This window comes from Neolamprologus brichardi, chromosome 13 (genome assembly GCF_056152115.1).
Source record: "Neolamprologus brichardi isolate AB-2024 chromosome 13, ASM5615211v1, whole genome shotgun sequence".
Lineage (NCBI taxonomy): Eukaryota > Metazoa > Chordata > Actinopteri > Cichliformes > Cichlidae > Neolamprologus > Neolamprologus brichardi.
The window spans coordinates 28317698-28343993 of NC_142116.1; the positions used below are offsets into that span (position 1 = coordinate 28317698).

The 26296-nt window shown below is 39.3% G+C and overlaps 2 protein-coding genes across 2 annotated transcripts in view; one reads left to right on the top strand and one right to left on the bottom strand.

Moving 5' to 3' along the window:
* LOC102779806 (uncharacterized) overlaps positions 1–26296 on the bottom strand; it is a 407388-nt gene that overhangs the window by 87095 nt on the left and 293997 nt on the right. The gene's annotated exons all lie outside the window — the stretch shown is intronic.
* On the top strand, positions 16482–20691 carry LOC148100023 (E3 SUMO-protein ligase ZBED1-like). The gene is made up of 3 exons (XM_087850484.1): positions 16482–17320; positions 17617–17767; positions 20683–20691. Exons 1-3 carry the CDS (start codon positions 16482–16484, stop codon positions 20689–20691), a joined length of 999 nt encoding a protein of 332 aa, XP_087706610.1.

Consider the following 26296-nt stretch of genomic DNA (forward strand, 5'->3'; position numbering starts at 1 on the left):
AACTTAATACAGCAACACAGCTTTCTGTACAGTGCATTTACATTTTCCTTTTCCTTTTTAGGCATTTAGCTGACACGCTTATGCAGAGCAACTTACAATGTGAGTGAGATTTAAAAAAAAGAAACACACACACTCTAGGATCCATGCTAAAAGATTACAAGCAGATTGGTTGCAGGACGTCAAAGGTCAGGGGTTAAGAGGTCTTATAATACCGCTACATCAAACAGAGAAATGTTTGAGAGAGAACTACAGTGAAAAGCTAAATCTTCTAATCTGTGGCATTTAAGAAAAACACTGAATTTGGAACAAAACTTGCTCTGAAAAAAGGTTGTCTGGTGTTTCAGAGAAAGTCAGCGGGTAATACGACATATAGGGTGTATCAAAAAGAATCAACCGATTTCAGAGTGTTTTAATACCGCACTGTTCACTAGTAATGACCTAAATGAGTACAGTTTGAAGGAGGGGGTTTGTGAGTTTCACAAAGTTGCCTGTACATGGCATAACAACAGCAGTGCCCACAAAACTATGGGACAGGTTTGACTATCGTATGGATATTTGCCATGTCTCTGGAGGGGACACATTGACCACTGGTCAATCATAGTTTCAAAGAGCATTAGCTGACTTTTGGGCTAATGCTAACGGACGCCTCAAACAGCGTTACTGGTGAATTGCAATGTTGACCCTGGACCAACGATGACGTAGGAACGACAACAACCCTAGTATTTTAGATTGTGTGATTTAAGATTTATGAACTTTGCCTATAAATCAATAAAAATATTTTGGTTAAACTCAAAGCATCAAATTTCCTTGCCTTGAAAAAGCACTTCCCCCATTAACTTTAAGTTCACCTTTACCTGTAACCACAAAAATAAAATACTCATTTCCTCCTAGATTCTTCCAAGGTGCTTTCTTGCACAATGAATAAGTTGCTATAGATTCAAAAATGAATATTCCTGGTTTGACTTTGTGTTACTCTTCTTTTTTTTTTCCAGCTGCCTGTTTTACAGAAAAGTTAAACTTCATTTGACTTTCTTATTCTGTGAAGAAGAGCCTGAATGTCCAAGATGTGTCTGAGAGTCTGTTTTCATTTGCTCTTTAGCGAGCTACTTTTTCATTAGATTTCAGTGTCCCAGTGAGGTTCAAACCCTGCCAAGAATGTGGGTTTTTTCATACTTTTCTTTAACACAATAGCAACTTTTCAAAATACCTTTAGGCCACAGTTGTTAGATATTGATCTACAAAAACCTGTTGAAAGTTAGTTCTGCAACAGACACATGCTGTCTATATCCCACATGTAGGAAATGCACACTTTAATTAACTAATCATTTCCATTGAATGAGTAGAAAAAATGCATTGTATCTCATAAAGACTTTGAACTAAATCTGTTGTTACAAGCAAAACAAGTTTATTGTGATCTATTTTCATTTTTAGTCCTCTGGAAATGCTTTTGAAAACCACCTGCCATTGTGAGAGATTATTTTCTGGACACTCAATAAGCATTTTAGCAGGAATACCATAAAAATACTGGGTAAGTGCTCCATTTGCTCTGAATACTGCCTCATTTTTCAATAATAGAAATGTTTCTTTGAGATTCTGCTCTAGACAGTAGGTCCTTGTCTGCAGTTCAACAAGAAGGAAAAGCTGAAAAGCTGCAGCTAAAATAACTAATTAAAAACCAACAAAGTCAAGCTGTCTGGCTCCATCCACACGTATACAGGTATTCTTTTAAAATGTGGATTTTATGCTTTTGTTCTGAAAAATAGTTCAGTCTACATGAAAGAACAGGAAGAAAAAAAAGACGTCAAGCTGTATCAAGAGCAACCGCACAAAGCAACAGGTGGTGATATAACCCTAACCTTATAGAAATGTTGGCCGATCATAAGCCTACAAACAATAACGCTGACGTCAAAAGAGATAAAAGCACGCACCTTTGACACTGAGAGATAAAATATCTATTCTCCTCGTCCACATGTAAATGTGAGTTTCTGAAAATGTTCCCCCTGGAGGGAGTTTTTCAAAAGCTCCATTTGCAGTGACCTAAAATGTTGGTTACGTGTACACAAAAGCTATGTTTACCAAAATACCTGTGCATGTGCAGGCAATATTTAAGCCCTGTCTACTAATATATTCAGAGAAAAATTAACTGCATTAGTAACACATATCCTTCTACCCATTACACAGCCTCAGATTTCTGACAGCATAGACAAACATGTTCTATCTTCTCTACAACAGTAATATTTCCCTGGATGATGTTTCCTTATCATAAATATTGCACCAGCAAACTGCTGGGCTGTGTGGCTGAACTGTGACCCAAATGGCCAAAACTGTGGGGCACTACACGGATCACCATAACAGTTTTCTGTGTGGAAGTCCACTGTAAGGTGCCCATTGAATTCTCTCTTTGGAGGCCTGTGTAGGATAAGTGCCCTGCCCATACAGCCCCACACTACCCCCACACCTGCCCACTGTGGGCCCACATGTGAATGCTTGCTGAGATATTATTTCATTTTGATTGAGTGAGCCAGAAGTTGCCACATTTAGATGAGAGGATAAACTGCAAAGTTATCAGCTAAGCTGCAGGTATGGACTATATACACTGTAAGACAACTCTTCCAATAGAATACCAGGATGTCACTCACTTAACCTTAAGCATGAACTTCTTCCGTGTAATAGGCTATTATATTTATTTAGTAATTCTAATAATTGCTTCAAAAGGAAGCAACACCATGAAGTCCAGGTCAGTGGCTGGAATTAGCAGATGTGGGTCTAATAGACATCTACAGCTGTTAGTGTTGGGACATCTGTCTGTGTCTAATGTTTAGAATTACAGCACTGTTGTGTCTCCAATAAAAATGAAATATATAAAGGAAAATCACACAGCCTGAGAGTTGGGATTTGCTTTTGAAATCAGCCTCAGGTGACCTTTTCAGGTTTTCACACTTCTGCCTTTGCTTCATGTCTCAACACCAGAGGCTTCCACTGAGTGTTTCTGTATAAGAACAAGAAGTAGAAACTGAAAAGTAGCAGCAATTCTAAGCACTAAACTCCAACTTTAAGTGTTTTTTAGTTTAATAGTCTTAATACAGTATTAACTGCAATAACACAGATTAGGAATCAAATTCCATTAGGCCAATCTCCTAAAATGTGACATGCAAGGTTGCCTTTATCACTCAGTGTGTATGGCACTTTCACTGTCTAGATAAACACACAAGTATTCGCCCACACACAAAAGTCTAATTTGTCTAGTTTGCCTCTAGCCTTCCACCTGCTCGGTGAGAACGAGATCGAGCTCTCACTCTCACGTTCTCACTCTTTCCTCATCTATGGTGATGCCCCAGCGGAGAGGAGGGGGGGGGGGGGGGGGGTGTGGCTGGGATGTCTGGGCGAGACAGATTCGAGTCTTTATTGAAAGATCATATGGGATGACTGAGGAATCCCATTATTTGTTGATTAAGTATTGATCCTGAGCCATCCAAGTATTAACAAGTAAGCTAATATGGGCTGACCCATGGGACCAGTGGCTTGGGGTGTGTGTGTGCTTTTGTGCGTGTATGTGTGTATGACTGAATGAGAAAACACAGAACAACGACAGAGTCAGAGAAAAGAAGGGAGTGTGCCTGAAAGTGTGACAGGCTGGGGGAGCAGGAGCGAAAGACATTATCACAATAAAGGCAGACGGAGAGAGACACCGATTAAAGTTCGAGATGACATGGAGGCAAAATATGGAGAGAGTTGACTGCGAAAAGAGAAAGTGGAATGAACTTGAGTGTTAACAACAGGTCAAAGAAAGAAAGAAGAAGGAGGAGAGGTATTTAAGCGCGGGGGGGGGGGGGGGGGGGGGTATATGGGGAGGTGAGATGCTCAAGGCTTTGGCTGAAATGTCAAGCGCTTACTGCCGAGTGGAGATCAATTCCTTCATTACTCTCTGCTCCTACCATTACCATCATCACATGGCATGTCTGCAGTGAACTGATGCCCCCCCCCCCCCCCCCCACACACACATTACATACATGCATCAACATGCACTTCACACTTTTGAGTCCATACATTTTCCACAGAGTAGAATTTAAAAAAAAGGGAATTCATTATGAAAATGATGATTTTAAGTGTTATCGAATGTTAGGAATGTCATGCACAGACATGTGTCCAAAGAAAATAGATCCTCACAAATATATGCAAAGCTACTACGAAACGAAGCAAAATGACCAATATCATCTATTTATGTGAATATCCTTTATTGATTTTGAAGAAAGAACCTTAATATGCTGGTTTCAAATTTTATGAAGGGATCTTACCTTATCCACAAGGGTGGCAGCCCATCTTGAGTTAGGGTTTGGTTTTGGGTCTGGATTTATCAGTGCTTCAGAGATCAGAGTCCCTGCAACATGTAAGCTAAATGATGTTTTTCCCTCTGAACTTATCGTGACAAACGTTTGATAAATTATCAAATTCAGTTCAGCAGCTTTAGATGGTCACAATTACAGCCCTCTGTTTATTGTGGAATACTCCAATACGTGTTTATTATTCTAGTGAGTGTCCCTGAGTGCAGCTATATAAATTTCAGCGTGTGTTCATTTTGCCCAGTGTTACCTCCCCTGGCTAGCCTAGGGGATAGGAAGGACTAACATAAAGTTAAAATAGTGAATGAGGAGTCAAGATGGCAGCTTTTAAAGGTTTACTTCCTGCTAGTTTAAAGCTCTGGTTCAGACTGGCATTTAACTTCAGGGAGAACTAAGGCCAACATAACAAACAAAACATCCCTAAAGAAAATAAAAGGAACTTACCAAACTCCAGAGAAGACAAATATACAACCTACTACCAGCACATTAACAAGAGAAAACAATGGATCACAAAACAAAGGCAGCGCTCCCCTACAGGCAATCTGAACACAAACACATAAGACTACAGTCAATGGCAATCAAAATGGCCAGAAGGCCCAGAAACACAGCTCCACAGACATTATTTAGGGCTCTGATTGGCGATTAGGTTGAGTCAGGCAGCAGCACCCAATCAGGACAGAGTAGGTGGAGCCTAGACAAAACACAAGGCATTATTTCACAAGGGAAAAACTAATATCCTCCTGGGGGATGCAACAACAGGCTAACAGTGTGGTCTACTGATGAGTTTAAATGTTTTTGGAGGGTTATTGCAATAGACATTATTTAGTTATTGACCATCAGAAAAATATAGAATTAGTTTTGCCGGTTTCCTATGGTAAACTTAAGAAAATCAAGCACATATCCAGTACAAGAATATAAAAAAAGCATTGTTTATACAACTGAGTAGATTATTCTGAAATGCCAGAGCATGTGTTGTGTAATCAATCTTAAAAAGTAAAGCTCTATATACATACTTCAGTGTTTGGAAACAGTCCATGTAAATGGAAGAAAACCTGCTTGTGTGCATGGCGGAGAACAAATATACACACTTAAAAATTTCATCATTTCCATATAAGAAAAGGAATGTGAAGTGTGTGGCAACAATCTACTCTAGAAGCAGTGTTCACTTTGGTTTTAATGAGTGATTTAACATTTTTCACACTCAATGCTTTTTTAAAACTTGCCACACTTGATGTCATCCAGGTGGACAGCAGCATTTAAGATGGAGCCTGCAGTTTTTAAATAAAAAATGGACTTGATGAATTTGAATTTATGAACATGCTATTGAACTTTGCAAATCTCCAAAAGTTCACCCACCCTCTCTTCCTCATTCAGCGATGGACCACACACTGCGCGTCCCCTCTACACTTCCATCCTTCATCTCCCCTCGTGGTTCTTTTCCTTTTGAACTCAGGGGTGGAGGAACTAAAGCTTGTGAACTTGAATAAAGATCAAGTCTGAGCCCTAACACAGAATAGGCCACAGGTTACAGAAGCTGAGTCAATGGGGCGGTGAGGGCACAAGTTTGAGTTGGGAAAGCCAAAAGCCAAAAAGAGGAAAATGCTGAACAATTTTTCCTTTACTCTCACAACGAAAGAACTATTATCAGTAGTCAAGACCTCAGTGCACAGCTGTGGAGAAGAAGAAAGTTTAAAGCTGCACAAATTCTGACCTTGACTTTGTGTTTACTGGAATAATGTTTCTCTCTCTCTTAAGCTTTTCGTTTTTTAAAGGAGTTATTAAAAAAACAACTCTTTCAGCAAGGCTTTGTTCAGGTATTAGCGCAGTAACAGTTCACTGAAGTAGTGATGTGTGTGTGAAAGCTGAAGATGATGGTAATACCCCCGATCGGGGGTGGCGGTGTGTGTGTGTCTGTGTGTGTATGTGTGTGTGTGTGTGTGTGTGTGTGTGTGGGGGGGGGGGGGGGGGGGGGGGTTATGATTTCTCATGTGTGTTGCTACTTATAAGTGAAAGGTGGATATTCAAGTTAAACTCAATTCAATTCTATATGAATTGTGTCAAGTTACAACAGCAGTCATCTCAAGTTACGTTATATTGCAAGGTAAAGATCCCAACAGTTATAATCAAGCACTTGGCAACAGTGGGAAGGAGAAACTCCTTTGTAACAGGAAGAAACTTCCAGCAGAATCTGGCTCAGGGAAGGGCAGCTATCTGCCATGCATGTGTAAGTAAGTAATCCATGAGAGCCAAAAATGTATTTATCTTTTGTTCACATCATCTTGGCTCCGCATGATGTCAGTGAGAGCAGACATAATTAATGCCATGGTTGCAATGAGGAAAGATTTAAGATTTAAGATTTAAGATATACCTTTATTAGTCCCACGAGTGGGAAATTTCATGTTAAGGTTGCTGACCTATTGCACGCAATGGCGGCGCCATCTTACCCTCCGACCATACATACATTACACAAAAACATCACATGGGGAATACAGGTCAGAGAGGTATAACAATGGAAAATGCACCACATGAAGAAAGATAAGGAGAAAAAAGACAAACAAACAGTGGCTGGAGGCCGCAGGAAGACAAAAATTATCGCAATCTTGTGGGATTTCCTTTGAAATGGTGGCTTTGAAGACGGTGACCAGGTGTGTGACTACTCACACTAAGCAAACTGACTGCTAAAGTTCCAGCTGTAATCTGTCACCAAATGCAAAAAATTCAATGCAGTCACCAGACAACCAGTCGTTTCACATAGTCGCACGGAGGTTGCTGTCCTATATTCATCCTAGTGTGATTAAGCCATGATATTTTGATATCAAATACACTGTTTACCAATTGCTAGGATTTAACTTGTGCCTCAAAACAAAATGTATGTTGAAATAGATATTTTAATAAATTATTATTATTATCTATAATGATATATATATATATATATATATATATAAAATTTACATTATATTACACCCCCCAAAAAATGTATGAGCTGAAATTTACGTTGCGCAACTGATATTTGACATTCATTCTAAATGACCTATTTGGATGAAAATCCCTATTAAAGGTTTGGTCTTAGAGGGCTTGTATGATGCTTAAAACATTTTAATAAAAAATGAAAGTAAAAATGCTGGCAGCAACACGACGGCCTTCAGGCTTCACCACATCAGAGAGACAGGCATTTAGCTGGCTGGCACCTCATATCACACTGGCACCTGTGATGTCTCCTGAGCAAGGCTGTACACTACATTCTGAAACTGTCAGAGGCAATCAATCTCCTCCGAGTGACTTAACTGCTCAGCAGTTAACTTCACTAAAGACTACACGAACTCGAGTCAGCCAAATCAATTAAAAATGTGTTTTTTTAATCAATCTATTATACCAGAGTAATCTATTTCTAATCTAGTCATCAGCATACCCAAAGTAAACTCTGATAAACTTTACTGCAGCATTATTTTCACAGCTTTGATTTCACCTGCTCTTCTTTTTTATCTTCTGTCCTCCAGCCACTGTAAATAATTCATTTTTCATTAAAAACTCATTACCACTAAAAACCCTGCGTTTATATTATCACAGAGTACGAGAGAAAAGAGAGAGAGAGGAAAAGAGTGTGAGCGCGTGTGTGTGTGTGTGTGCATGAAAAAGAGAGAGAGACTAGAGTTGAAATATGAAGCAAAGCCATAAATAGATTGTGTGCTCTAATGTGATTGTCATCCTGCGGTTGCTCTTTGTCTTCAGAGAATGCAGAGTGATGAGTCCAATGAGAGAGAGAGATCAATGAAAGACAGGGAGAGGAGAAAGAGAGGGAGGGTGGTGAAAGATGAGTGAAGACAGAGGGAGTGATGACCAGCTTTTCTGGATGTGTGGATAAGCAAGAGAAAGGGAGAAAGAGCGTGCATGCACCCGCACGCTGCATGCCGAGAAAGTGAGAGCTTATGTGCCACACTGTTTTCATATGCAGATCAGTTGGTGTTATTATTCACTGTTCACAATCTTGGGTGTATGTTTATCTATGTGAATTTACAGTAGGGAATTAAAGCTTCCGTGTCATAAAGCACCTTCTGTAGCAGCTGTGTTAGAGGTTTTGTCACAAACAGCTTCTTTTCAGAGACGGTTCATTTTCTTCTTTAATTTGAGTGGGGGTCATAAACCCATTTTACTTACGATCATATTGAATTTTTTGTGAAAAAGATATCACAGAAAACACTGGAGAGCTAAATAGGTAGCAAAGCCAATACCAACTCAGAACAAGGCCAGCCATTTATATATTTCTTTGCATACAAATTCTCAGATCGAGACTCTGTTTCTCTTCTTTATAGAACTCTATTAATCTCCAAAAATTATCAAGAAATGCATTGTTGACCTACACTGTTCTGGTGCACCGGGTGACGTGTTCTTACATTATCACATACGCACACACACACTGTAACTCTTGTTGGTTCAAGCACATATACATCATCCTGTCCAAAGCCACGGGTGTAGTGGCTTTTTCAGTTACAGTTCCTCCAGTAGCCACTTGAGGCTAGCCACACCAAAAAAAAAAACAAAAAACTATTAAAACAGGATTCAATAGCTACAAACAAATCTTGCATACATCAGTAGATAAATACCAAAACTTAATTGATAAAATAAAAAATAAGCATTTTCTTTCTTCATTACAACTAGAGAGACAAGGTCTCTCCTAAGCTAATTAGAATCACTGAGTGCACCTATCAACAGTGTTTGTGTAACTGGAGCATTTTAGAATTATATGGCAACATGGATTACTACAAGGTCTAAAGTGTCCAAAAATGTTGTATACTTCAGTTTTGGTAAGTGAAATTCTAGCGTATTAGCAATGTTAGGTTGAATGCATTACAAAGTAACATATTATTGTAATCACAGTTGCTACCATACTAAATTCAGTCATTACATGGCAGTTTCACTAGTGTTGTTACTTAAACTAGAAAGCTAGTTAAGAACCCAGAGTGATGATAAAGATGAGTGTGTACAGACTCGAGCCCAGCAGTCTGATCTTTAACAGGTATCAAAGCAGTCAGGCTTGCAGCTTCCATTTCTACATGTTTATGTTTATGTGGCACTTAGAAGTATCTTTGTTCTGTTTTTGAACTTTGCTTTGTGTTATCAGCGTTGTGTTCATGCATATAAACTAAAATAAATATTTCATTTGTGTACTTATTAGGGTAGGGATTTGTCAGAATTAATCATTTAAGATTGTCATTTATGCTTAGAAATATTTAATCATTTGTATGCTGATAAAGTATCCTATCCTTATTAGGTCTGATACGAGTCTGTGTGCACTTGTGTACCATGAGATGAGCGGAAGCAGTCTCGACGTTATAATTCCATTATAGCATTTGAAGAATAAGAATAAGAATAACTTTATTTATCCCGAGGGAAATTCTTTTGTCATGTACATGCTCAAAGCAGCAGGAGAGACACAGGAACAGATGAATAAGATATACAATGTATACAATAAGAATAGTAGTATACAGTAATATACAGTAGGATAGTGCAAGACATAGTATCAAATAACTCTAACGAAGTAATATGTATAACTGTATCCTGGAGAATATATAACTTAACTATCAGTGCAGGTGATTCTACAAAGTGACATAGTATTGTGCAATAGAATAAAGGGAGTAGCAGCGTATGATGGGGGGATGAAACAAATATTCAATAAGGTACTTTTGGGTAATATTGCGCGGTCTGAAAGGGAACAGAATAACATTGGTAATAGTCTCAGGAAAATCAGACTGTTCCGTTTTCTTAAAAGTTTGAGAGTTCACACCTTTAAATGTGTATTTGAGACATGACCTATTGCAAGTTCCTGTTCTTATAGTTTAGCAAGACGCTTACTTCTGCTTTTCTGCATACAGTTTAAGTTCATTGAAAGGTCGTATGTCTATGGCTGGAAACACACACACACATGCACCTACACACACACACACACACAGAATACAGACACTGATGTTGTTCAAATATGCCTGCTTAAGAATGTCACGTGTATTTGTAATTGCATATTCATGAATGATTGCTTGTTGTCAATAAAAGAGTGAGGCGGATGTGAAGGAATCGGAGTTGCTTGGACAGGCGAGTCGCAGCAAGGCTCTCCAAGTAAACACTAGTGTCTGTGTGGTTGCTTTCAGTAACAGGTTCTGTTTACCAGCAGGGTTGACTTAAACCCAACAGGATTTGTGTCAGTATATGGGTCTGTTGTCTAAGGTTTGTTTTGTTAGCTGATAATTGAGTGACAATAGATTTCAGGTGATTTTACAGAGTAAAGCAAAGTAAAAAAAAACAATGTGTGATACATTACACTTTTTGAGTAATGACTAGGGATGGGTATTGATAAGATTTTCTCGATTCCGATTCCATTTTCGATTCTGTTTAACGATTCGATTCTTTATCGATTCTCTTATCGATTATTTTTTTTTTTAAAAAGGAGAACACTAAGGTCAATTAGCTTAGATCTTTGTTTTATATCTTCTCTTTGAACAAGATAGAAATTTAGGAGTAACATGGCCTTACAAACCCAACAGTGAGATCTTAACAGTTTCAGGCTACGACTCTTCAATGGGGTGTCACAGGGACCCCAGGAAAAAAAATTGTGAATGTAAAATAATAAAATAAATATTCTTTTGTAGCAATTACACAAGAATATCCAATAATGTCCCTGCCTACAATTAAACACATTCACTTACCGAAAATCGGGGGCATCTGCTGTGGCAAATGGGTGCAAGCCTTTTACCACAAACTTAGTCACTGCTCGGTGACATTCGTCTATCCTGGCCTGAAAGGAGACGCTACCGGTAGACTGTAGCAAGAACTGCCAGCATCTGAGCCAGACTCTGTCTCTCATCATGGTCACCTAAATGCACAGTAATGGCAGGTTTTGTAATGAGGCAGATCGCGCTAACATAATATGCACTGTTAGTTGATTATTTACCTGCCGTATTAACGGGAGAGGACGTGCAAACGTTACCGCTGCTGCTGGGTTGAGATTCACGAGTCCGGAGCGGAATTAAAAACACGACATTCATTTAAGGTCATCGTGTGTTTTGTGAGCAAATGCTTTTGCATATTCGTAGTGTTTCCTCCCTTAAATGAAATATCTACTTTGCAAGTATTGCAAGTTGCCCTGTTGTCATCCGTTCTCATAAAGTATAACCAAACTTTTTAGCGTTTGAGCCGCCATGTTTCCTGCCAGGTAAATGACGCTCCGCAACGTGGTGACGTCATTCGGGGCGACTGGAATCGATAAGGGAATCGTTTGCAAAAATGGCAAACGATTCCAAGGAATTGAAACAGTGGGAACCGGTTCTCAACAAGAACCGGTTTTCGATACCCATCCCTAGTAATGACCCAAGTACTGTGTCTTCATCTGATAGGTAACACTTAGGGGCATATGGGAGTGTAAAGTAAACTTGCTAGCACTTTCTCTCTCCAAGGATCATCACTGGATGGACAACACTTTTGCAAGTGCCATGTTGTGGGTTGTTCTGGAGCCAAAAAACAACATAGAAATTGCAAAATCACTTAAAAACACAGAATCAACTGCCCAAAAGAACTGCAACTCCCAGGTGTTTCAAAATTACCAATTCTTATACTTTAAAATAGGAAATACTTTTTTCCTTTTATCACTCATAGCTTTTTGCACTAACTTTAAAAAATATATATAAATTCAACACAACTGCTTCACATTCTTCTTTAGAAGGCAAATTTTAATTAAGGAAACAACATTTTTAACAATTGTTTTCAAGGTCAAGAACAAGCTGTGTCAACTTTAGGGTCAAAATATAAATAATAGAACGTACCGACATCAACAGCTCCTTGACATCTAGCCTCCATCGAGTGATAAAGAGCTTTTAACATTATCAAAAAAAAACAAACATATTAGCCTTCGGTTATATTGTTTTACCACTAGTTTCTTGCTTTCAAGTTGCAGTTTCATTCCATGAAGAAAAATATGCATATCACGGAGAGTATTTAGTAGTGTTTTGTATGTGTGCCTTTTCTAAGTATGTGTGTTGATTGTTGCATGTGGCATTTGATTATGTGTGCCTTAGTTCTGTTTGTGTTTGTTTATTGAGATGTAATCTCTAATCTTTGCCTGTGTGTCTGTGTTTCTCCATGTGATTGACCACGCCGGTGTTTGGCATTCGCCTCGTCTGGCGGCCAGTCAATAAGGCGGCGTGATTATTCAGATGGGCCACAGGTTTAACTCTCCCCTCCTCATTGACTTGATGAAGGTTTTAGTCCTGTTAAGAAGCTGACACACTTCATTACTGAGAACATTCCTCTATTGATTAAACCTTTCCAAGGTCTGGCCTTTCTTTCTCAGGCAGGATCACTTCAATAATAACTACAACAAAGCAAAGCCTCTACTGATACATACAAGACTGTACATACTGTACATCAAATTGCATATTTAAGTAGCAGCTTTTAAACATAAGTTGCTGCTGAGCCATGCTGTTTCTCAGCATCTGTCAGATGATTAGCAGATATATATATATATATATATATATATATATATATATATATATATATATATATATGTAGAGAAGCTAAGATCCTGTGGGTCTTAGGTGGTGGCTAACCAACCGGACATAGTGGTGGTAGACAAACAGAAGAAGACGGCCATAGTGATCGATGTAGCGGTTCCGAATGACAGCAATATCAGGAAGAAGGAACACGAGAAGCTGGAGAAATACCAAGGGCTCAGAGAAGAGCTCGAGAGGATGTGGAGGGTGAAGGTAATGGTGGTCCCCATGGTAATCGGAGCACTAGGTGTGGTGACTTCCAAGCTAGGCGAGTGGCTCCAGCAGATTCCGGGAATAACATTGGAGATCTCTGTCCAGAAGAGCGCAGTCCTGGGAACAGCTAAGATACTGCGCAGGACCCTCAAGCTCCCAAGCTCCCAAGGTAGAGGACCCAAGCTTGAAGGATAAACCGCCCGCAGGGGTGTGCTGGGTGTTTATGTTTATATATATATATATATATATATATATATATATTAAGAAAAGAGAGAGTGAAACTGGAGATTCAAGGTTTTCTTTCAGAAGTTACAAGATGTCCTTTAAAATCCTTACTACCATTAGTAAAGAAATACATTTTCAGCATTAGGAAAACAGCCCTAACAAAACACTGTGTTGCAAATTTCAATATAAATGTTGCTAAGATTTGTATCTTAAATAAAGAATCTTAAATCTTTAATATTGTTTTCTATGGCATTTAACAAGCTGCCTTTTCCACAGGCACAAAACCAGCTAAATGTGCCATGGATGCTGCTGCTTTTTGTAGGCTCGCACCATTTGTTAAATCACATTAAACGGTTGCTGGTTAATTGGTTAAATGAAGAAGGTTTCATCTTTGAAAGGCAACTGCTGTAATCGTGGCAATTGGGTCTTAGAGTGTGATATTATAAGAGCCATGTACATGAAAGGAATAAAATGAGGAAAAAAGAAGGGCACCTCTTCTGCTGTTGTTTATAAATGAAATATTTCATTCAAGGCCTAATGCTACTACTTTCATTAAACTTTAGCACATTTTTCATTCATGGAAAAGGTGTTATTTGGTGGTTTTTGGCAGATAATGGAAAAAACGAGATGGTACTCTCACTCCCTCAATCATCATTTTTAAACATGTAAGGTTACTGTTGCGAAGGTACATTTCAATAACCCAAAACAAGTTGGCACTAAAGTTGTTTTTAGTGCCTGAATCTAACCAACAATTCCATCCCTCCAATCTCCTTACGTTGACATTGTATGTATGAAGAGTGGTGCCATTATCTACTGTTGGCTGATACTGCAGCATTCAGTGCATTAAGGACATCTTGCCTCTAACAGTCAGACCGAGGAGGCATGTAAAAAAATGTAAATGACTCCCATAGGTAAGACCATGTTGGCATATTTGAAAGTTTAGAACTCTGCAGCTAAACTATATTATAGAAAGAACTTTCCGAGTGAAATTCGCAACTCGTTTTGATGTAAATCCCATTTTCCAGTAAAATAAAGAAAAATTCTTTGGACTTCTTTAGTGAACAAAAGACAACAAAATCTGGACGTCGTTTCATCTGAGCAGGTGTCATCAACCACTGTTCAATGCAGCTGGCTTAGTTATCACTTCATCAAAATACTTGTTGATGATGATCATAATGGATAAGCAGGGTTGGGGAGTAATGGAATACATGTACTGGCCTTACGTATTAAAAATATAAAATATGTATTCCATTACAGTTACTGCTTAAATAGGTGATAATTAGAATATAGTTGGAATAGATGGATTGCACTGCGAGCTTTTCCTGTTTTGTAGTTTAGGCTATCCCCTCTCCATCCCCTCTCTAATTTTGATAATTAAACGCACTGCTGGAAACCCAAACAAAACACACAATAAGAGGCTCTAATGTAAACCTCCTGTTAATGTTGGTGGCGCTAGTTACGCAATGGACCGTGCACAACAGAGCCAGCAGTGCACAGGCAGGGATGCATTTTTTAGTTGGAAATTCCGACATCACTTCACATTTAAAGAAGAAAGGAATGGGCGAAATTTGACAGTGCAATGCAAACTCTGTTTGCCAGCAACCATGCTGGTCTCAATGCCAAAAAGCTCCAACCCTAAAGAAACATCTGGAAGTACGTTTAAAAAAAAAAACAAAAAAAACCCCTAACATTAGCCTACTGCAACTATCTTGTTTTAGTTGTGGTAGCTACCTGGGTTATGTGCCACTTCAATATCTTCGATGTACTATTGCTGTGTGATTTTTTACTATTACTGAAGGCTGCATTACACCCTGCCAGCTCAAATAATCATGTGCTGTTCTGAAAGCAGACAGAAAGAAAACATATTACTGATAATTACAGAAATAGTTTTCTATACGAGATCACTGCAAAAAGTGCAGCCTACTGTTACTCATTTTATATTAAGATTTAAAAATCTAGTTTTTATTTCTTTCAGAACTGCCCTTGATTATTTGCAGCTAGCAGGTTGTTAATGCTATCCATCAAGTCTAACAGTCTGCGGTCTATGAACTAACCTCAGCTAATGCCAGCTAACAATGTTAGCTTAGTGGTGAGTAGTAGGGGTGGGTTTAAAAAATCGATTCATCGATTAAAATCGATTCTAACTGGAATAAAACGATATCGATTCATTAAATCCTGAAATCGATTGTTTTTTTATACATATGTAGTTTGCTGCGTATGAAACTTGCAAGCAGTTAACACGAGGAAGTCACGCGAGAGTTAAGTGACCTGGACGCATGAACCTTCATGGCTACTCCCGTGAATGTGCCACCGAGCCTAAAGGCAGATGTCTGGCAACACTTTGGATTTAAGAACTGTGAAGACAGTGAAGAGCCGGACAAAAGCAAAGCCGTATGTAAGATGTGCAAAATGCAGGTAAAGCACTGTGGAAATACCACAAATCTCAGAAATCATTTAACGAGGCATCATCCAGATATCCCGCTAGCAAAAATGGCCGACACCAAGCAACGCTCACCTGAAACGGCATTTGCAGTGAAGTTGGCATCCACTTCTCCACGTGCCCAAAAAATAACCCCGTCTGTCGCAACATTCAATCAATCAATCAATCAATCAATCAATCAATCAATCAATCAAAGCTTTATTCGCCACATGCACGTTGCCCTGCATTGAAATGGGACCCCCCCCCCCCGACCTTACACACACAACACAGACATTACATGGGGATACAAGTCGGAGATTGGTAGCGTTACAGAAAAACACTGAAATATACACTACAGTGGGAAAGTACAAGAGGAAAAAAGAGACCTCTACTCATGCTGTGCTTCCATGGTAGGACAGCATGAGAACAGGAAACAAAAAAACTCCTCTGCACAAAAAGCACATAAATGTCCACAGCACCACTTTGTGAAAGACATGACAAGCCAAAGGTGAGGAGTAATCCGAAGCGAACACACCTGCACAGCGCTACCATTCCAGCGCGGCACACAGACCCGCCGTGTTCCCCTGCAGGAAACAAGCATCGAAGGCGTGCATCACGTATATCATATGTAAAGATATACGTCCATACAGCATTGTTGAAAATGATGGCTTCCAAAACCTCATTAATACGCTAGAACCACGCTATGTTTTACCAACACGTAAACATTTGAGTGAAGTGGTAATCCCAAACATGTATGAAAAAGTGAAACACGATGTTACAGCCTCACTCAAGTCAGCAAAGAGAGTCGCTATAACCTGTAACAGCTGGACATCCAGAGCAACAGATAACTACCTGACTATCACCTCACACCATATCGACCAGGAGTGGAGACTCGCGTCTCATGTCTTACAGACAAGAACCACTGAAGCAAGCCACACAGCAGTTAATTTATCTGAAATTATGTTCAAAACAATCGAAGAATGGGAGCTTACAAACAAAAATCCAGTCATTGTAACTGACAATGCTGCAAATATGGTGCGAGCTGTGGAAATAACGGGCTGGTTGCACATTGGTTGTTTGGCCCACACACTTAATTTAGCTTCACAAGCAGGACTGAAAGTTCCAGCTGTTGCTCAGCTGCTTGGCCGAGTGAGACGCATAGCATCCTTTTTTCATTGCAGCACTATTGCAAGTCGCAAGCTTAAAGAGAAGCAAAAGATACTGAAGCTACCTGCCCATAAGCTGGTGACTGATGGGGTGACCAGATGGAACAGCACGTTGGAGATGCTGGAACACTTCCTACAGCAACAACCAGCGATCTCTGCAGCTCTACTCTCACCTGAAGTGAGGAGAAGTGACAGTAATCTCTGTAGTCTTACAGAGGCTGACATAACTGATGGAGAAGATATAGTGAAAGCTTTGAAGCCGCTGAAAGCAGCCACACTGGTTATGTCTGAAGAAAAGTTCCCGACCCTTTCCATCATTGCACCTCTGCATGGACAGCTGCTGGAGAAGAGGATCAGTGTCTCTCATGACTCTTCACTGATTAAAGACCTCAAGACTGCTGTATACGACAGCTTGAAGTCAAGGTATGTATATGAATTGTGTGTATATGCCATGAATGAGTGTAACTGTATGGATGCATGTATTACATGAAAATTCTTACTATAGTGAAAAATATATATATTATAAAAATGTTAGTTAAGCCCTCTTGTCTAGTAATAGGCCTTTTGATTTTATATCTATCTATATATAGATGTTTATATATAAATTATGGAAACAAAGTCGTATATTAATGTTTCTGATCTTGCATGAGTGTATGTAACCATGCACATGTATATCCAACATGATAAACTGAGTTAAATGTGCAAAATCTCTTTTCAAGATATGTGGCCCTAAAGGACAAGCTGTACATTGCATCAGCATTAGATCCTCGCTTTAAGGCCCTGCCATTCTTGTCCAAAGAGACCTGTAACAACACATTCTCTCAGTTGGTGTTGGAAGCAGCAGGTTTGGAGAACGTGGACACAGCTATTGTGAGTTACAGAAACAAAAACAAAAAAATATTGTTTTTTTTGCACTACTCGAGTTAGAATATAAATAGTAATTTCTTTATTAATTAAGTTTTCATTTTTCTACAGCGACAGTCTGATAGTGACACATCTGAGGAAACTGTCCCTGACATCTCTCTTGGTGGTGTTGATGAAGTGGATTATGCCCCTCCAATTAAGAGGTCAAAGGACTCTGCATTATTTTTTCTCCTTGGGCCAGCCTACTCAACAAAAACCACAGCACCACAGAAAACACCAACTCAGAAGGCAAAGGAAGAAGTGAATCGATACAGGGACGTTGAGCCTGTTGCACTTTCTGAGGATCCTTTGATCTGGTGGAGGGACCATGAAAGGGAGTATCCTCTTTTGGCTCTACAAGCAAAGCAGTATCTTTCCTTACCTTGGACCAGAGTTCATTCTGAAAAAGTTTTTTCAACTGCTGGTGACATTGTTACTGCACAAAGGAGCTGCCTGACTCCACAACATGCAGACCAGCTTCTCTTCTTGCAGAAAAACCTTACAGTCTCAAAGAAGTGAGGGGGTAGTTATAAATAAGGCTAGATTGCATAAGTTTCACAGAGGTTTTACAATACTGTTCAGTATGTTTTCATTTTTTGAAGTATTTTAAAAGGCAGTTTTTCATTTTCTGATCGGTCAGTTTCTGTCAGTTCACTTGTACACGCTGTGTTATCCTGTGTGTCTCCAAAACACAATAGTGGATTTCAGAAAAGCTGTGTGAGACACTAACAGCAAAACTATTTCTCTGAGGTTTTACTGATGTTTACAAAAGATGTGTTCTATTTGCACTGGATCCCTGATCCACTTGAAATGTATGTATGAAAATAAATATATACTAATGTTAATTAAAAATTACATTATTGTAACTGCTTTAGTATCTGTTCTTAATTTTGAAATTTATATAATTCATTCACAAGGCTTAGAGGGTTCTTTTGACAGTACATATAAAGGTGAATTATCATAATTTTATATCGGACTGATTCAAAATCAAATTGAATCGAATCGTGGATCAAATCGATTCGGGACCTTGTGAATCGGAATCGAATAGATTCTAGAAATCAGTGACGATACCCAGCCCTAGTGAGTAGCCTTCAGTAAAAGTAATAAATCACACAGTAATAGTACATTCATGTTGTTGTACAAAGCATGACAATATATCAGGTAATCCAAAGTATTTAGAATGTGTTACTGACATTTTGTCTTGATGCATGCTCAATCATCCAGGAAAATAAATCTCCAAAAGTTGATTCTGTTCATCTGGACGTAGCGTTTTCTGGGAGAAACGTTTCGTCACTCATCCAAGTGACTTCTTCAGTCTCAGCTGACTGCAGGTTTCCCCAATCTTATGTGTCAGGAGTATCGGAACAGTTGATTTTTTCTAAACACCGGGTCTCTGTGGCTTTTAAACCCCAAAAGACGCTGCGCCAAAAATTGGTCCACCCCAAGGATCGGGTTCCCCGACACAAACAGAGTAGCATAGTGTACGCTGTTAAGTGCCAGGAGATTTATACATCGGGGAAACCAAACGACCTCTGGCGAAGCGTATGGCACAACACAGAAGAGCTACCTCGTCAGGCCAGGACTCTGCAGTCTATTTACACCTACAGCCTAGTGGACACTCTTTCAAGGGTGAGGATGTACACATCCTGGACAGGGAGGAACGCTGGTTTGAGCCCGGAGTCAAGGAGGCCATTTACGTGGAAAGGGAAAGACCATCTCTGAATCGAGGAGGGGGCCTAAGGGTACATCTTTCGCCATCTTACAATGCTGTGATTGCAGCCATTCCCCAACTCTCTGTGAATGGTACTCATGGCCATTGATCATTGGTTGTTGATCAATGGTCATGAGAATTTGCATTATTATGATTAAGGAACTGACCTTCCAGCCCATTGTTCCTTCAGTGGGCTGGTTTCAGTCATTATGCAAATGTACTATTTATAAGATTGGGGAAACCTGGAGTCAGCTGAGACTGAAGAAGTCACTTGGATGAGTGACGAAACGTTTCTCCCACAAAACGCTACGTCCAGATGAACAGAATCAACTTTTGGAGGTGTTACTGACATTGAGTAACTTAACGGCTATGTTACAAACTACATTTTAACTTAGCCTACTAACAAATATTTTAAGTTAAAGGCTAAAGTCATTCTTGCTGAGACCAGAAAGAAAGGTTCAGACTACATTAGTCCAACCAGGATCCAGTGTAGCAGTGCATAAAGAAAAATGACACCTAAACTGATTTTTTTGCAGTAGCTTTCTTTCATTTGTGGACACGCTGTGACCAGATGACGCGTGTTGTTCCTGTATCTGAGGTTTGCTGCTCTAGATTTGCCAGCTGCCTTCTAAATTTATAAGTGGAGGTTATGTGAGCTATTAAAGTTGTTTTTTATAACTCTAGTGCAAAGGTGAAATTTAGTGCTGCTAAAGAGCATCATCATCTTACAGTCAGACCTGGACCACTCAAACTCAAACTTATGTTTAAAGTATCTGGCGTTTTGCACAGTTATCATATTTCAGTTTGTTTTTCAGTCATTTCACATTATACAGTGGCCAGTTAAATTCAGTAATCATGTACAGATCGGATCAGTTTCTGATTAATTACATTTAAAAAAGGAAACTTAACTTTCAGGTTTCAGGTATCAAAGCTCACACCGAGCAGTCCTTATCTTAGAAGTAATGTCTAATCTACCTCGCTCGTCCTCTCTTTCTTACAGTGAGGTGATATTAACAATTTTTTTCCCTCTTTGGAAAATACAGCAGCTATGCCACTAGCTAGCCACACTGACTGTGTGCCAAGGTGAACAGAAAAAGGCTGTGTTTAGTGTATTACTTGAGCTGTTTAAACATGTACCTGTTATTTCAAAAAGTTACTCTGTTTTTCTCAGGTAACGTGACCACTGATATCAGCAGCATGAAAAATGACAGACATGGGAAGCAGCAAAAAAGATGTGTGTTGTGTGCAAAGGTGGGATATTACTTTACGATTTGTTGCCTCTCTTTAAGGCTTGAAGGGTGATCGGACTTCAGCACATGGAAAATTAACTGGCTATTTGTTATTATATATTAAATTACATTTTAAGAACTCATTAAACTGAACGTACCAGAAATGTGTTTCTGCTCACTTTAAACCTCTGCTGTTTCCCACATACTTTACTATGATATATTAACTGAATAGTAAGGATCGCTGAAAAGTTGGAAAATAGAGCTTTTATGGAAAATGTACCTCTTAATAGTTTACTGTTGATGCTTAACATAAATAATCCATTAGTAAAACTTGCACTGCAAAGCTTGCACTTTGCAGCCCCAGTTAAAAGTCAACAAATGGTTCCCTTTTAGTATGCTATATGTTCAGGTAGGTAGATTTTAGCACACAGACAAGTATATACTCTGTGCACTCATCCACACTTGTACGCTAATGCACCCATACACTGTTATATGCAGCACACTGGTACTCTATTTAAACCCACGAAAATGCAGTTGTCAAAGTTTAAAAGGTGTTGCCTTGTGAACCTAATCGCCTGTTTAACAACCTGTGAGGCAAGCTAAACTAGGACACACACACACATGCACACAGAAAGATACACCATGTGGTGCAGCACAAATGTACGTGCCAAGGGCTATATCAAATCATTCCAGAAAATTTGACAGCACGTCTCATAATAACAAACATAAATAAGGAAATGGGGGCAATGGAAAACACATTAATACACATGACATGGAAAACGCATGAATTACATATCACTCTGGAAAACTTTATCTCAGTATGTAAATATAAGCTGGAAGTGTATTTTTCTAAGCAAGATTCATAGGATTAGGGAAAACTGCAGCACATCCCGTCGTATGCCACCGTGCCTTTCTTAACAAAGGAACATAGCTTTGAACCGAGGTTCTTCTGTGTCAGCACCTTTAAAGACAAAGTTTACCGGTGTTATCACTGTTAACTGAAAGGTATTTTGCTGCTGATACAGCTTGAGTGAAATCAATAACCATTTAGTAAATTATGTGATCATGCCAAATTTGATGAGTCTCTTACAGACTTAAATTAGCTACATCCCCTCCCGCCCACACCGAGGAGCTTGTCTTGTCTGGCGAGATGCCAATTAATAATTGCTAAGTAATAATGTATATTACAGTATGCAAATATGCTTTCTATTCAGATACTGTCATTAAATTGTATGCACTTAACTATCTGTTCAAGGGAGATACTGAGTCTGTATTTGATAGATTCATATTTTAGTCAAAGTAATTAAGCACCATTTGTAGTTGATTAGATGGACTTGCTGTATGCTGCATAAAAATAATTTACAGTTTTACAAGGGTTTTTTTTTCTCTTTGGGTTTCTTTGAAAGGTTGTTGAACAAAGTGTTTTAATGCTGCCAAAATTAGGCATAGTTGTCAAAGCAACATGGATTTGATGGGCTTTCGGTGTATCACGCGGATGCTCAATGGGATTGGGATCTGAGGAGTTTGCCTCGAAGGCCTTGGGCTCTTTGTTGTGATTCTCGACCAAATCTAGAGCAGTTTTTGTTTCTGTGTCCGTATGTGTGTGTGTGTGTGTGTGTGTGTGTGTGTGTGTGTGTGTGTGTGAGAGAGAGAGAGAGAGAGACAGCAGATTGTTATTTGGGTTTGTGGGGTTCTTGGTCTGCAATGTTTAGGTGGGTAAAAGCATGCATGACTGAAAAAGTTTGCGAATGACTAAATGTAGCCAATCTTACATTCAATACCAACTTCTCGTGCACCTCATGTCAGCCAATATCAAATGGGAAAACTGGGTTTACCTGTCATGGTCATGAATACTTCAAAATGTTATATCCTATCACAAGATTATAAAGCTAGTAATGTTTAGTTTTTGGCTATTGGACTGTGGCTGACTTTATTTTCAACACAGGTGCTATTTTTTGATCATGCCGCAGAAGTCCTGTTATGTCTCCTTGTACTTGTGCATCTGTGATGGGTGATGGACATCCTTTAGTAATCCTTTGGAAAAGTTCCAGAGAGTCAAATCTTTCAACTGGGGCAGGACACGAGCAAAGGTTTTGCTGATGTTGCCAAAAACATGTCTGTGTTTTCTGTCAGGGCACTTGGCATTTTTATGTCTGATTTCTTATGATGTATCAGACTAATGGTGAGTTCTAGTGTTATTATTAGCATGTGTTAGTTAGGTTTTGTTTAATTAAAGTTTAATCCGTGCTTCCTTGTTTATGTGTCGTTTTCGAGTTATGTCTTGTTCCCCTTCTCTGTTCCCATGTTCCTCTCCTTGTGTGTCATCTGCCCAGTCTGCTATGTGTTTCATGTCTGTGTTGTCCATGTCGCGTTGTCACAGTCTCATTATATTTCATTATGTTGTTTTATTTTGACAGTCTCGTGTTTCCATGTTCAGTGAGTTTAGTTTTGCTGTGGCGTCGTTTCTACTTCGCTTGTTACCCTTCTGTGTATTTAAGTCCTCTGTCTTCCTTTGTTCACTGTCAGATCGTCTGTTTAGTTCTCGTTATGTTTCCATGCCTCCACGTTTCCAGGTTTCATGTTCAGGTTTTTATAATGATCAAGGTGTTGTTCTTTGTCTCTTGTGTTTAGCAGTTAGTTTTTCCTAGTTTAGTCCCAGTTAGTTTTGCCTCAGTGTGCATCTGCCTTTTGTTTTGTACCTTTTACCAGCCACAAACAAACAGCTCGGCTTGCATTTGGGTCCTCCTCCTCCCTCCACACAGTCTGCCAGTGCAAACCATGAAGGTTTTCAGTGTGATCTATCCTGGTAGATGATGGCCCACGCCACGCTACCGGACTTTCTGCTAAATGTTCCCTCTAAGACACACCAGGACAGCCTTGTGGACCAATTTACCATTTCAGAATCCAACAACTATAAAAAAAGTGCCTCGTTTATAGAGGTTCTTTTGGGCTTGGACTAGTTGACTAAAAACTGCTCAGCTAAAGCACTTAAGACTAGTGAAGAAATTCTGGCCACTTTGAAAGGAAAGGTGATGTTCACAAATTGTGGCCAACAGCTATAACTTCCAATATTCTATATTACACGGTGAAATGTACACATCTTTATGACACATATTCAAGCATACTGACCAATCTTTAGTTGTGAGAAATACTGTCTGCCTTCATCTTCAAATACATTCCTCTAGGTTCTGATTCGAGCATTGTCTTGATCACTGTTAAGCTGCTGTCAATATAAAGGAATACTCTTTTTGAAGATTTTTTTTTTTTCATATTAAAAGACCATCAAAGACGATGGATTGTGCCTTTGTAGTCATTTAGTCACTGGGAGGCTTTTAGTGAGAATTCATCTTAACAGCAGGAAGACATGGTGTCAGGTTTACTTTGCATTTAGTGCAAAAAGCACTGACAGCAGAGTAGTTCAGAAAAGAGGAAGGTCTCTTATTAAAGTGTGTTCAAATATATGCAATGTCTGTTCAAATAAAGAGACTGGAGACTCATAAAAGCTATGGCCACCATTACTAACTATCAAGTTGTTCAACTACCTTGCAAACAATTTGTGTTTCAAAGACAATAAATGGTAAATGGACTGGTTCTTATATAGCGCTTTTCTACTCTTTCTGAGCACTCAAAGCGCTGTACACAACTTGTACATTAACCCATTCACACAAGCACATTTTTCTAAGTGCTTTCTAAGTAACATTCACACACACATTCATACTCCGATGGATGCATCGGAGAGCAATTTGGGGTTAGTATCTTGCCCAAGGATATTTGGCATGCAGACTGGGGAAACCAGGGATTGAACCACCAACCTTCTGATCAGTAGATGACCTGCTCTACCACCTGAGCTACAGCCACCACAATAAAGTGCTTGGTGGTAGAAGTACTGAAATGCTCCACAGTCAGCTGTCATTACTCTGCCCGAGTAAAGTATGCATCATCATTTAGGGTTTTCAAGAGGATTGAAAATGGTAATTGTCTGTAAGATAAAAATTTTGCCACAGCTGGGAGCAAGTAGACAGAAACAGCACTGAATTAGACAATTATTATCTACACAACAGCATAACTTATTTTTAGTCAGTCAAAGCAATTAATTTAAAAAAAATTGTTTAAAAACAAAAACAAAAAAGGCAATTCAAAAGAACTTGACTCATCAAAATAATTCAGCAAACTTAGCAAATTAAAACATTTCCTAGTCCTTCTGCTACCTGCATGTCTTTCTCCAAGTATTATTGGTAGTTTCCTTAAGGTTGGCTCCACAACTGTGCTAAAAATGTCATACTTTATGGCAGAAATAAATACATCTAAGGCCTGAGTTCCAGTCTTCCACTTCCCCAAAATTAGCACCCAGTTTAATGCTACAATGAATCATAGATATACCTTAGAAACAAAGCTAGGTAGCGAGCAATAGTGTTGGCTGGTATGTTCAAATACAGTCTTGACCATTATAGAAACATTCAGGGTTAGGGGTTAGGGGATGGCTAGAAAGTCAAACTCAAAGCTTTGAAACGGAAGTCCAAACTGGCAGATGACTCGGTGGCTTTGTCCATATACAGTCTGCGCTCTCCACTTTTTCTTTGTCAGTCTAGTCATCAGTCAAGTTTATGACTCCAGAAAATCCCTATGTAGCCACTAAACAGATATATTCACAGAAGGTGTGGGAGAAGAAAATGAACACAAAATCCAACACAGAATATACACAACCGAAACTCAATTGCCGCTTGGAATGAATGATGAAGAGGAACGTGCTCGTCCATTACTCATGATGCAGGACTGTCTCTTCTCGCTTTGCAATCGGACATGAGTTTGCAGTCTGAATTACAGCCCTTTAAAAAACACTTCCAAGCCCTACCTGTGACCCGTGCTTACAGTATTAGCCCGATGGGACTGCTGTTTGCCTACTTTATTGCTTCGTTCGTCGTTTTCTGAGGCTTTTGGCCGGCATTTCTGTGAAGGCTCCCCAAAATACACATGCAGGCTTGATTGTGTGGGCGCCACCTCGGTGATTGCCTATTTAGTGAGTAATTATCCCTGTCTTTCTCACTCTCAGCCAACACAAGCACTGATTGAGTTCCTCTCATTGTGGGTAATGTCTTATTTATCATAAGAGGCCAGTGTGAGTTTTGTAGAAAGAAAAAGCACAAAGCATAGTCATCTGCAGCTATGGAAGATAAGGGCGACAAAACAAAACAAACAAAACAGCAGGTTAATATATTCTTAAAATGGCTTGGCATCGGGGAATGAAACTTTGCAAGTTCCAGAAAATACTTTGATTGTGTCATGTTTAAAAAAAAAACAAAACCCCCAAACTGTACGTTTCCATGAGATGTGAAGACCAGTTTATCCCTATTCAAAGAGATACCAGTTGTCAGTGTTAATTTTAGTATCAGAGCACTTTAAATTAGAAGACTAAACTAAATTTAGCTAGCTTTCAGCAAGCATTTCAGAGGCCGCAGCGGGTAGTTTCCTATTCCGGGCACAGTAAAGCTTGGCTGTTGCCACCGCCGCTCTGCAGCTAATCTGTTTCTCTGTGTTTATTAGTAAATCAAAAGTCTA